This window comes from Alosa sapidissima, chromosome 9, assembly GCF_018492685.1.
Source record: "Alosa sapidissima isolate fAloSap1 chromosome 9, fAloSap1.pri, whole genome shotgun sequence".
Lineage (NCBI taxonomy): Eukaryota > Metazoa > Chordata > Actinopteri > Clupeiformes > Clupeidae > Alosa > Alosa sapidissima.
Genome location: NC_055965.1, coordinates 29,509,964 through 29,522,463, shown reverse-complemented (window position 1 = coordinate 29,522,463; position 12,500 = coordinate 29,509,964). Strand labels below are relative to the sequence as shown.

The 12,500-nt window shown below is 44.7% G+C and overlaps 4 protein-coding genes across 30 annotated transcripts in view; 2 read left to right on the top strand and 2 right to left on the bottom strand.

Moving 5' to 3' along the window:
* capn1b (calpain 1, (mu/I) large subunit b) overlaps positions 1-10,309 on the bottom strand; it is a 31,539-nt gene extending 21,230 nt beyond the window's left edge. The window contains exons 1-3 of one of the 2 annotated variants that reach the window (XM_042105059.1): positions 10,147-10,309; positions 6,321-6,352; positions 3,729-3,975 (exon numbers count right to left, since the gene is read on the bottom strand). In XM_042105059.1, coding sequence (XP_041960993.1) covers positions 3,729-3,974 — 246 coding nt within the window. In that variant the 5' untranslated portion in view covers position 3,975; positions 6,321-6,352; positions 10,147-10,309. The remainder of the gene's footprint in view (positions 1-3,728; positions 3,976-6,320; positions 6,353-10,146) is intronic. The other variant, XM_042105058.1, reaches the window with a different exon arrangement.
* The window catches only part of LOC121719407 (NACHT, LRR and PYD domains-containing protein 3-like), an 851,137-nt gene that overhangs the window by 101,106 nt on the left and 737,531 nt on the right, over positions 1-12,500 (top strand). The gene's annotated exons all lie outside the window — the stretch shown is intronic.
* LOC121719377 (NACHT, LRR and PYD domains-containing protein 12-like) overlaps positions 1-12,500 on the top strand; it is a 732,803-nt gene that overhangs the window by 109,965 nt on the left and 610,338 nt on the right. The gene's annotated exons all lie outside the window — the stretch shown is intronic.
* Positions 11,343-12,500, bottom strand: part of LOC121719433 (calpain-2 catalytic subunit-like) — a 33,399-nt gene continuing 32,241 nt past the window's right edge. Inside the window, exon 21 of the mRNA XM_042105064.1 lies at positions 11,343-11,880. Within this exon, the coding sequence (XP_041960998.1) occupies positions 11,857-11,880 (24 nt within the window). The 3' untranslated portion in view covers positions 11,343-11,856. The remainder of the gene's footprint in view (positions 11,881-12,500) is intronic.

Here is a 12,500-nt window from a genome sequence, read left to right as displayed (position 1 = left end):
TGTGTGTGTGTGTGCATATGTGTGTGTGTGTGTGTGTGTGTGTGTGTGTGTGTGTGTGTGTGTGTGTGTGTGTAAGTGGTGACACTGGCCTGCAGAAATCTTAAACTCAGTTTAGCACAAACAGACTGAAGGACTTCTCTGTCTTCTCTGTTCTCTAAGAACACCAGGACTTGTATAAAAACGTATATTAATAATAAGCACTGAACCCGAATGCTAGAGAAGTATGTACAGCAGGACATATGATAACCACTGAAACCGAACGCTAGACCATGAAACTAAACGGTCGTTGGAGGGAATGGAAACTGTTTCAACTCCTCTCTTTTGGGCTGTTTAGACATGTGCAGTTTCTGGAACGAGCCTCTGTAGTGTCTGTCTTTGTGTGTGTGTGTGTGTGCGTTTGTGTGTCTGTCTGTGTGCGCATGTTTGAGTGTGTGTGTGTGTGTGTGTGTGTGTGTGTGAGTGTGTGTGTGTGTCTCTGTGTTTGTGTGTGTGTGTCTGTCTGTCTGTGTGTGTCTATCTATCTGTGTGTGTGTGTGTGTGTGCGTTTGTGTGCGTGTTTGTCTGTGTGCGTGTTTGTGTGTCTGTCTGAGAATGTGTGTTTGTGTGTCTGTGTGTGTGTGCGTGTTTGTCTGTGTGCGTGTTTGTCTGAGAATGTGTGTGTGTGTCTGTCTGTCTGTGTGCGTGTTTGTGTGTCTGTGTGTGTGTGTGTGTGTGTCAGTCTGTCTGTCTGTGTGTGTGAGTGTGTGTTTGTGTTTCTGTGTGTGTGTGTGTCTGTCTGTCTGTCTGTCTGTCTGTCTGTCTGTGTGTGTGTGTGTGTGTGTGTGTGTGTGTGTGTATCTGTGTGTTTTTCTGTGTGTGTGTCTGTGTGTGTGTGAGTGTGTGTGCTCCAGTGCGTGCGGAATAATAGAGTCACTATTCTAAATGTGTCCTGGTGTGGCACAGTGGCGTGCAAAGAGCAACAAATCTTACTTTGATGTCGACACATAAAACTGTGTGTGTGTGTGTGTGTCTACTGCATGTGTGTTTTAGAATATGCTTGTGTGTTTTTATTACGATTATTATTATTATTATTATTATTATTATTATTATTATCATCATTATTACAAATATTATTATTGTTATCATTATTATTATTATTATTATTATTGCTCTAATAGAGGAGAGTGTGTGGGTGTGTGTGTCTCTCATGTGAACTCACCGTTGGCCTCACCCACTCCACGCCCCGGGTCTTAGAGGAGTGTGTGTGTGTGTGTGTGTGTGTGTATGTGTGTGTGTGTATATGTGTGTGTGTGTATATGTGTGTGTGTGTGTGTGTGTGTATATGTGTGTGTGTGTGTGTGTGTGTGTGTGTGTGTGTGTGTGTGTGTGTGTGTCTCTCTCATGTGAACTCACCATCAGTCTCATCCACTCCACGTCTCTGGTGTTAGAGAAGTGTGTGTGTGTGTGTGTGTGTGTGTGAGTGTGTCAGTCAACGTGTGTGTGTGTGTGTGTGTCTCATGTGAACTCACCGTTGGCCTCACCCACTCCACGCCCCTGGTCTTAGAGGAGTGGGTGTGTGTGTGTGTGTGTGTGTGTGTGTCTCATGTGAACTCACCGTTGGCCTCACCCACTCCACGCCCCTGGTCTTAGAGGAGTGTGTGTGTGTGTGTGTGTGTGTTAGGGATCGACCGATATATCGGCCGGCCGATATATCGGGCCGATATTTGCGTTTTTTACGTGTATCGGCAGATAAGCCGCTGCATTCGCCGATAGTTTTTCCCCGCATTATTTACATACAGGCGTCAACAGGAAGCTCTGTGTTGCTGGAGATGCTGCAATTCACGTGCAGACTGCCCCTCCCCCACGAGCAGAGTGCTGAAAACCTGCTCTTCAAGACAACAGTAAACTTTAAACTTTCAAGGCATCTTTTAACTGTTTGACTTAGCTGAAATATTGCCATACACTTTGAAGGTGGAAGCAAGTTTGTGGGTCCAAATGGAAAACACGAATGATAGATAGGTAGGCTACTTTTTTAATGCTTAATGATCGTTTATAAAACTGCTTGCCATTGTATTTAGGGAGCTGCAAATAGCTAAGTTGTAGGCTATCCATATTCATGCGGTAGCTGTTACAAACACTGGTCATATGATTAAGTAGCCTAATGCCAACTTGTTCCGTGGTATTTGTGGGAGTTTTATTCAGCGACCACCTGGCTGAGTGTTGGACACGTGTGGTGTGTGTGTGTGTGTGTGTGTGTGTCTCCCTCCCTGAATGCCTGTTCTATAAAACATGCTTGCCATTGTATTTAGGGAGCTGCAAATAGCTAAGTTGTAGGCTATCCGTATGCATGTGTTAGCGGTAGCTGTTACGAACACTGGTCAATCATATGATTAAGTAATGCCGACGTTGTTCCGAGATATTTGTGGGAGTTTTATTCAGCGACCACCTGGCTGAGTTTTGGACGCGTGTGGTGTGTGCGTCTCCCTCCCCCTCTCCCTTCGAGCGGGGCGGAGTTGCCATCGCAGTGATATCAGAGCTTTAATAATGATAGACGTGTAGTTGTTATTAATTAAATATTAATTCGTGTTAACGTTCATCATGTACCAGACATACCGTGTATGCCTTACTTGTTTAGAGCCGTTTGCTAACGTTATCATTATCAATCCAGTTCAATGGTGGTTCGTCAGCTACCAAACAGTTTGTGTGTGCGTCTGGTCTGTCTCACTCAGTGGGACACACGCATCACAGCGATATGAGAGTGCTGCGCTACCTGAAGGAGAGATTTTAAAACTTTGAGAGATACGTTTTTATACCTTTTGACGTTGATGCTGTTTAGAACATAAACATCGGACATCACGTTATTTCCACATTATTTTCCTCTGCTGATTTATGTTCTGTGGTTGACAAATCTGGCAGCTTTTTTTAGAAAAATATAGACATAGAAAAATTGAAACCATGCAGTCTAAAATGACAAATCAAGCACTTTATTTCAATAGCTACTTTTCAGGCTCATTGTTTTCTTAAATTATTTAAATGTGTTGACAAAGGACATTTTGTGATGACTTGAATTATGTCTTATAATATGTCAGCAAGCAATGCATCATCAAGGCTGTGTTGTAAGATGTTGATGAAAGCATTTTGCACAGTTAACCATATCCAGTGCACCCATCCATAAGTTCAATAAATGTTCCTTTTTTAAATTGAGACTTAGAGATTTGAGATTTGTTATCATCATTTGTAATGATGTGTCATTTGTATGATGTAAATTGAGGGAGCAAAATAAAAGCAGTATCGGCTCCAAATATCGGCTCAAGAAAATCGGCAGCCTGTATCGGTCATCGGCTAAGGCTGATGGAAAAAAATCGGTATCGGTACTAAAAAATCCATATCGGTCGATCCCTAGTGTGTGTGTGTGTCTCATGTGAACTCACCGTTGGCCTCACCCACTCCACACCCCTGGTCTTAGAGGAGTGGGTGTGTGTGTGAGTGTGTGTGTGTGTGTGTGTGTGTGTGTGTGTGTGTCTCATGTGAACTCACCGTTGGCCTCACCCACTCCACGCCCCTGGTCTTAGAGGAGTGGGTGTGTGTGTGTGTGTGTGTGTCTCATGTGAACTCACCGTCGGCCTCACCCACTCCACGCCCCTGGTCTTAGAGGAGTGGGTGACTCACCGTCGGCCTCACCCACTCCACGCCCCTGGTCTTAGAGGAGTGGGTGTGTGTGTGTGTGTGTGTGTCTCATGTGAACTCACCGTCGGCCTCACCCACTCCACGCCCCTGGTCTTAGAGGAGTGGGGCGCGAGCTCCTTGAAGCCCAGCGAGTGCGGTTCTGCGGGGAAGCAGGGGTCCTCGAACAGCGTTCCGTTCTCCAGACACTGCTGCCGGAGCGCCTGGAAGTCCTGGCCCAGGAACAGCACGGCCTGCTGCTGGGAGCCCATGCCCTGCGCCTGCTCACGCTCGTGCTGGATCCGCGAGGAGATGCCCGCAGACGAGTACATACTGGAGAGAGAGACCGGGAGACGGGTGAGTAGCCGTGTGTGTGTGTGCACTTGAGCATGTCTGTGTGTGTGTGTGTGGTGGCGTGTGTGTGTGTGTGTATTTTAGCATGTGTGTGTGTGCGTGTGGGGGGGGGGGGGGGGGGGGGGGATGGCGCGTTTGTGTGTGTGTATTTGAGCATGTGTGCGCGTGTGTGGGGGTGCGTGTGTGGACCGTGTGTGTGTACTGTATGTGTATTTGAACATGTGTGTGTGTTCCTTATTTGAGGAAGAATTCTCCAATTGTCATGTTAAAAGGTGTGATCCTGTTTTATATATATCGACCTATTATGGATCATTCATTATCTCTGACTCTTCTAGTCAACATGAGAACAGATTATTGTTTTATTTTTGTCTTTTGTTAATCAGCAACAGCTTCCCTACACACCACACCACTTATTTTGTGTAGTTTCTTCTGAGTAACTGAATGTATGAGGTGTGGGTGTGTGTGTGTGTGTGTGTGTGTGTGTGTGTGTGTGTGTGTTTGAATGAAATGAAAAGGAAAGTGGTGGTTTGGGCTAAGAGAGGGGTGAGAATGTATTTGTGTGTGCATGTGTATGTGTCCTAGCTGTGTGTGTGTGTGTGTGTGTGTGTGTGTGTGTGTGTGTGTGTTCCTGGCACTCGTCACACAAATAGCCTCCGACACTTCTCATCAGCTAATCATTCCTCAAAACATCAAGCACCAGCACCAGACAAACACCTCCCGCTAATCGAGGCACTTAGAACCGCTAATCGAGGCACTTAGAACCGCTAATAGAGGCACTTAGAACCTAGCAGAACAGCACAGCACAGCACCAGCCAACCAACTCCTGCTAATAGAGGCACTTAAGGTTAGCAATACAGCACAAGGGGCCTGACTAAGAGCTAACGGCCTGAGAGGGTCAGAGAGAGAGAGAGAGAGATGTATGGGTAGGGTCTGCCCATGGAGATGCTCAATAGACACCGGTAATGTTGAGCAATTACAAATACACATCGGGGTATTGCAAGTTTAAAAGCAATTCCATGAAATTGACATATAAAATATACAATCTCTTGATAGCTTCACCCAAAGATATTTACTTAAATCCCTGAATATGTAATTATGAGGAGTGATTATGTGCACATAGGTCGACTCCTCTGTAAATGTAATACACATGGGGCAGGCAGGTTTCTGGGTTACAACACACTTAACACACTTACAAGACTCAGTAATGATGTAAAAGCAAGATTACGCCATTAAGCCAGCAGACAGAAGGACTCCTCAACCACCAGCTGAACTAGCGAGACGACTAGCGAGATCAGTAGCTGGATGCCGGTAAAGGCCATGATATGTTTATGGTCATGTGTAGTAAGATGTATGTGGATGGACAACTGATGGCAATAGATGGATGCTAATATCAGTAGATGGATGCTAATATCAGTAGATGGATGCTAATATCAGTAGATGGATGCTGGTAAAGGTGTACTAAAGGCCATTGACATCTGATATGTTTATGGTTATCATGTGTAGCCGATGCACATACTGTAGATGTACGTGGATGGAGTTATTGTATGCTGCTGTAGGGACTAGCCCACAAGCTAAACATGTGAGTTCGCGTTTCCCTCGGATTCATCTCTATCAGGAAAAGACGCTGTTTGCGTTTCCCTGGGTTCATCTCTACCAGGAACAGACGCTGTGGTCCATTAGATGATTACCTCTCTGGGGGTTTTCCACAAGTCAATGGTTAAAAAGGTTGTGGCTGCCAGACCTTACGCACACAAACGCATTTGCAACATAGAAAATGAGTCTGGTGTCTATTAGCCTTCTACAGGAAATGACTTCTGTCAAGGTCAACAAAGATTTCTATTCTCCTTCCAGACAAATGCAGATAGACACACACTTGCGCGTACGCACACACACAGAAAAATCCCTCTATTCCTCCAAGCACCATAGTGAGGCAGGGGGAGACACCACCAACACGATAAGGGAGTCGTCACACGGCCAGACAGTCAGTCGTAGCACAGCCAGACATGTTGGCTCATGTCAGGGTCAACTCGCACCGTTACGAAAGGCACACCACACACACACACACACACACACACACTCACTCACTGACTGACTCTCAACAGGACTTCAGTTCATTCTGTCCGCAGTGCAGATCAGGCCCAGATCTACTCTGAGTGTGAGTGGGTGTTGAGTACAAGTGTGTGTGGGTGTGTTAAGTATTAGTGTGTGAGTGTTGAGTATACAGTAAGTGTGTGAAAGTGTGAGTGTGTTTAAAAGGGGAGGAGAGGGAGTGGGTGAGTTTGGTAAGTGAGGGTGGTAGAATAAAGGTAAGTTAGTTAGTGTACCTTCAGGTCCTTACAGAATCAAGGGCGGCAGGCTTCAGGAAACAAAAGTGAGGAAAAAAAATAGTCATGTGATCCATTTTTAGGGAAAAACACAAGCAACATTCCCATTAGCCTCATAAACCACACCAACATTTAGTGAGTCATTCCTGGCTTTCCTGACTGACAAACACTGAGCTGTCATTCAAAATGAGTTACCATGACTCTGGACAGAGTTCCATGGCTGAGCCGGGTTCCGTTTCGGAATCCATTGTGACATCGCCTATTGTTGCATCATTAGTGGAATCAGAGCGCTTGTGCCCTTAGAGAGATCCAGATAAGAGTTGCGCTCAGCTCAGAGCTGAGACTGGAACATGCTATGTGTAGACTCGGCTGGAACATGCTATGCGTAGCGCACTGACAAAGGACACTCTGGTCCAGGCATCAGTCATATGTGACCAGCACATATGTGCACTGTGTGTGTGTGTGTGTGTGAGACAGTTGGATGACTGCCACATAAACAGATAATGACAAACACACAGACACACAGAAAACATAACTGCGCATCTGCATGTGTGTCTGTAAATAGAGAGAGAGACAGAAAGACAAAGAGAGAGAGAGAGATAGCTGGCATGCCACTTTCCCTGTCTGCAGGGAGGGGCATTGCCAAAGCCCACGCATGTCACATTCCAGACATCAGCATCAGGTGGCCCAGGGACCACTCTGATCTGGGCACAGCTCCACTGATGCCCCACACACACTAACCCCCTTCAGTTCCACTAATGCCCCACACACACTAACCCCCTTCAGTTCCACTAATGCCCCAGTCTAACCCCCTTCAGTTCCACTAATGCCCCACACACTAACCCCCTTCAGTTCCACTAATGCCCCAGTCTAACCCCCTTCAGTTCCACTAATGCCCCACACACTAACCCCCTTCAGTTCCACTAATGCCCCACACACTAACCCCCTTCAGTTCCACTAATGCCCCAGTTTAACCCCCTTCAGTTCCACTAATGCCCCAGTCTAACCCCCTTCAGTTCCACTAATGCCCCACACACTAACCCCCTTCAGTTCCACTAATGTCCCACACACTCTAACCCCCTTCAGTTTTCTGCACCCAGGATCTGTGCCGTGCGGTGCCCTGCATACCAGTCCGGACCTTTGTGTGGGGTTTTAGGGCCTAATATTTGACAGGCATCACCCCCCTACCATCTGTGCCCAAAGTTTAATGCTAAATACAACTGGATACATAGAGGGAAAATATATACGGAAAAGTGCTGAAGTTATAGACTATAGAAGTTATAGACATAGGCGTACAAATGGACAGCGGAAAAAATAAATATATTTAAAACATTGAGCATATTCTCCTCTGACGTGAGTGCACGCTTAACTCAGTTTAGACTTGAGATGCCCCATGTGACCCACTGCACTGTGTGTGAGAGTAGTGTGGCAATAGAGGGCTCCACTGATCCAAGACCTGAGAATAATTACCGCCCCCGCCCCCCCCCCCCCCCCACTGCAGTGAATCACTCCCATACTCTGCATCACAAACAGGATCTGGCTCTTGGCAGTAGCATCAGTGATGAATGACAGACTAAACTTCTGGCCCGGGACAGCTCCACCTCACTGATGGCACGAGTGGAGTGGAGCGGAGCGGGTTCCCTGAGGGCGTTTTCCGACCGACAGAGAAGTAGTTCTTGAGTCAGTTCTGTTCAGAATTCTTTGAAACTTAATGCTGACCAACGAACCAGCCTGCATTTGCCCCCAATTTTGAACAGAACCAAGAATGTGAGTGGAGTGGAGCAAGCGGGTTCCTTGAGGGCGTTTTCCGACCAACGGATAAGTAGTTCTGTTCAGAATTCTTTGAAACTTTATTTATTTATTTAAGGTTTATTTATACATGGACAGTGCACATTAATGAACATAAAAATGTAAATGCGAAACTTAGTGCTGCCCAATGAACCAGCCTGCATTTCCAATTTGTTTTCAGTATACCAGACTTACCTTCAGACTTACCTAGCGCTTTCTCATGAAATCATTTCAGTGCGTTGAGTAAATTTGTCTTGATAAGACTCCTTAAAATAAGTCAAGGTCTTCTTAAATTAAGTCAAAATGATCTAACGGGAGAGCACTAGAGTCTTTTCATACTAAAAACAATACCAAATAGATTATTTGATCTTAATAGAAGATTATAAACACTTGGTTAGATTTCATTTTTTGCAGTGTGTTGTGCGCATAACTGACCTGTGGGATGACACGCCCACTCCAGTTCACAGAAACAAACAAACAACAGTGTTTTGTGCTCCAGCTCGGAGGCAACTTTTTGGGCTCTGAAAGGATTTATTTTTGGTGTAAATGCAGCTGGACCTCTGGAGGGTGAACCAGAATGGAGCCGGTTCTCTGTCGGTGGACAAGGCCTTCCAGAGACCTCGGAACAGGTCTGGATCTGGCCTGGCACAGCGGGCTCTTCCTGGGGTTACCTGGATACGCCCCTAACCTCACTTTAGTCCTGTAGTACAGGGGGGGTATTCCAAGTATGTGGTTTAGTGACAAACCTGGGTTCGTTAACTCAGAGTAGGTGGTAAACCTCCTAATAGAAGAGCTGTATGGCTTCATTCTCCTAACAAAACAATGCCCTAGAGCTCTTGTTGTCGGAGGTTTACCACTTACTCTGGGTTCACTTACCCAGGTTTGTCACCAAACTACGTACGTGCAATACCCGCTGGTCATCTGTGCCATGTGTGGTACTCAGTTAACTTAATGGTTCACCAAATACCTAAAAAAACATTTCCACTTGCATAATGCTAGCTTGATTATGGTTTCTTAGTAGTTTCTCATGGAAACCGAGAATATAAATATCAGGCTACATTAACCAGACACTACATAAAAAAACAACACACTAAGGGAAACACTTACCCGGTTGTCAAACCAGTAAACAGACACAATATTGATCCAGTAGCCTACTGTGCATCTTCCCCTTAATGTGACTCTTCGAAATTGATCAGCATCGGTCAGCACTTTTAAACAGTGATGCGGAGATAAGAGGACTGACTGCCGTTAGACGCATTCCTGCTAATAACCGGGTGACCCAGAGTGAGGTGAGAGACGCCAGTCTGTGGCGTTGAAGATAACGTGAAGAAGGCCCACTGTGCACATTAAATAAGCCGTCTCGGCTACGCAAAATAAACTAACCACTCAGACAGTGTTTTGGCTAGCGTTTGTCATTACAAGGGTTGCTAACTGCAGAGACGTTAGGACTTTGCTAACTGTTGAGGAATATGTACGGTGACAGTTACAGAGAGAACCACTTCTAGGTTGTAGTACACCGTGTACAGTACGGTTTTGACAGACTATTCCGTGGTTTGGTCTGGAATGTAACAGTTGTTGTTATTATGGGAAAAATAAACCTTGACGGGAATGTTGTCACAGAGCGTAGCAGCTCCTGAAAACCAAAGTAAAGTAGCTAACAGGCAGGCATACAAGCTAACGGTGTAGCACAATAATGGTATACAAATGAACATGCTGCATGCATGCAACGCTGAATTTAACAACACTGAGAGCTGAGGTAAACAATTATTTTAACGTTAAATGCTGGTAGGATACAAGTTACCGCTCTTACAGTTTTAAATTGACATAATGCACTGATTTAGTCCATGACGTTCAGGACTTCACTGAAAATTAATCTCAGCAGCCTGGATGTTAAAGTTTTAGGGGCGTTCACGTGCAGTGCTTTCTGTAATCCCTTTATCATCATCTGCTCCGTGTTTGTGTCCCTCAACCAATAACAAATCAGGAGGTACTCGCAAGATAAAAACCCTTACAAAGGTTACTGGGCAATTTTACTCACCACTGGTGGAAGCACCTTGTATTCAGACAACGCGAGGTACCCCCCTTCGATGTATGTTTTCGCCCCGGAAGCCGGTTATTGTTTTAAAACGATGAGCTTGATACTGTGAAGTCATTGAAGAGGCCGACAGCACTGCAGACTACGGGCCTGACCGTGGGGGCGGGGCTTAGGAGGACTGTCAATCAATAAAGCAGCGCCATCTCACTTGGTCCCTAATATTTAAAGGGACAAGCGCCCCAAAACCTTATACTTTTCATAGTCTACTTCAAAAATCTAAAACATATTTATGTTTTTTGTGTGTCAATTGGAAACAGAATATATGATATATTGTTGGTGTTATCTGAAGCATCAACAGAAGCTGAATGTAACAATGTATTCTATGTGATAAGAGGCCTACAGTTTCATGTGTCAAACAATTTGTGCACAGCTGCTTGTTGTCATGAGTTCGTAATTTCAGGACTTTGAATCCCTTTTAGCTTGGAGACACAGAAAGGCTTTGAAAAGGCCCGCAGAACAGGAATCACAAAACAGACCGACACAATGTTGAATCTGTTCCCAAACTGGAAACCGGACAGAGCTGGGGTGGGGGAGAGGATGACAACAAAAAAGAAAAGTCATGCAGCTGCTGGCACTGGTGCCACAGAGAGAGAGAGAGAGAGAGAGAGAGAGAGAGAGAGAGAGAGAGAGAGAGAGAGAGAGAGAGAGAGAGAACACCACTGGAAGAGAGAGGAAGAGAGAGAGAGAGAGAGAGAGAGAGAGAGAGAGAGAGAGAGAGAGAGAGATCATTGAAGGATAGGGGGAGAGGAAGAGATAGCACACCACTGAAAGAGAGGAAGTGAGAGAGGGCACCACTGAAAGAAAGAGAGAGAACACCACTGCTGGAAGAGAGAGAGAGAGTACACTGAAGGATAGGGAGAGAAAGAGAGAGAGAGATAGCTCACTGAAGGGAGAGAGGAAGAGATAGCACACTATTGAAAGAGAGGAAGAGAGATCAGTCATCATGAAAGAAGGCTCACCATCGCTATTGTTTTAGGAAAAAGTTACCCGCCCAGAATAATAACGACCTGTTTTCTCAGTTTGTTCGAGAGCGAATGAAACACCATTTGAGCCCCTTTGAGTTACAGTCAGTCTTAAAGTTTTAGCACACCTTAAGCAGTCATAAGGCCATTTAAACACACACATTACACAGCTTAACAAACAGTTATGTTACGTTTAATAGAGTGTTTCTTAAACATATTAGGCAACAACATTTCCAATACAAAGATGGAAGAAAACAGCTTCCTTAAGCTGTTACCGTAATGGCTTTACTAAAACTGTTTATAAACACGTTTTATTCCTCTCTCCACCATCAAAAAAAAGAAAGAAAAAAACTACCACAGGTTTTTTTTTTTTTCACCAGGATATTACATCATGGTGAAAGATAATACACACACACACACACACACACACACACACTTACACTCACACACACACAGACACAGACACACACACACACACACACACACACACACACACACAGACACACACACACACACACACACATAAAAAGCATGCATTATAAAAGATATGTAAAAGGTGAAACAAAATATTTTTTTTATAGACACACTGAAATATATATTGTACTGTAATGCACACAGGCGTGCCTTAACTTGTGCATTCTTGCCCAGCAAATGGACCAGCAGGGCGGAGGGAGTGCAACGGTTGTTTGGGTCAAATCATGGCAAACGTCAGCCACTGCAACGAGAGAGAGAGAGAGAGAGAGAGAGAGAGAGAGAGAGAGAGAGAGAGAGAGAGAGAGAGAGAGAGATAGATAGAGATAGATAGAGGGAGAGAGACATGTAGAGTTGTAAACATATCAACAGAGACAGAGAAAGAGATGTAAACAATGTCAATCAATGACAGCAGCTCAAAACAAGAGACTATGTTGTTATGTTTATATTGGTCTAGCTAGAAAGAGACTAATATGTTGCTATATGTTGTTTATATTATGGTCTAGATAGAAAGACACTAATATGTTGCTGTTTATATTATGGTCTAGATAGAAAAGTTGACGCCAAACTCTGCATTATTCATGCAACGGAACCCCATGTAGCACACACTGAGGGTTTTACTGCAGCTATCCTGATACATTAGATACAATAATAATCAGCTAAATATGTGCATCCATTAGCATTAATGCTAGATGAATGACAATCTATGTTGTTTTGTTGACAGAGTAAACCTGGCAGTAATACTGTTCATCATTCATTCTTTCATTATTTCATTCATCCATTCATTCATCAATCTGGCATCAGGCCCAGCTTTTGGGGGCATCTTTACACGTACCCTAATCCCACTGAAGCAGCCAAAATATG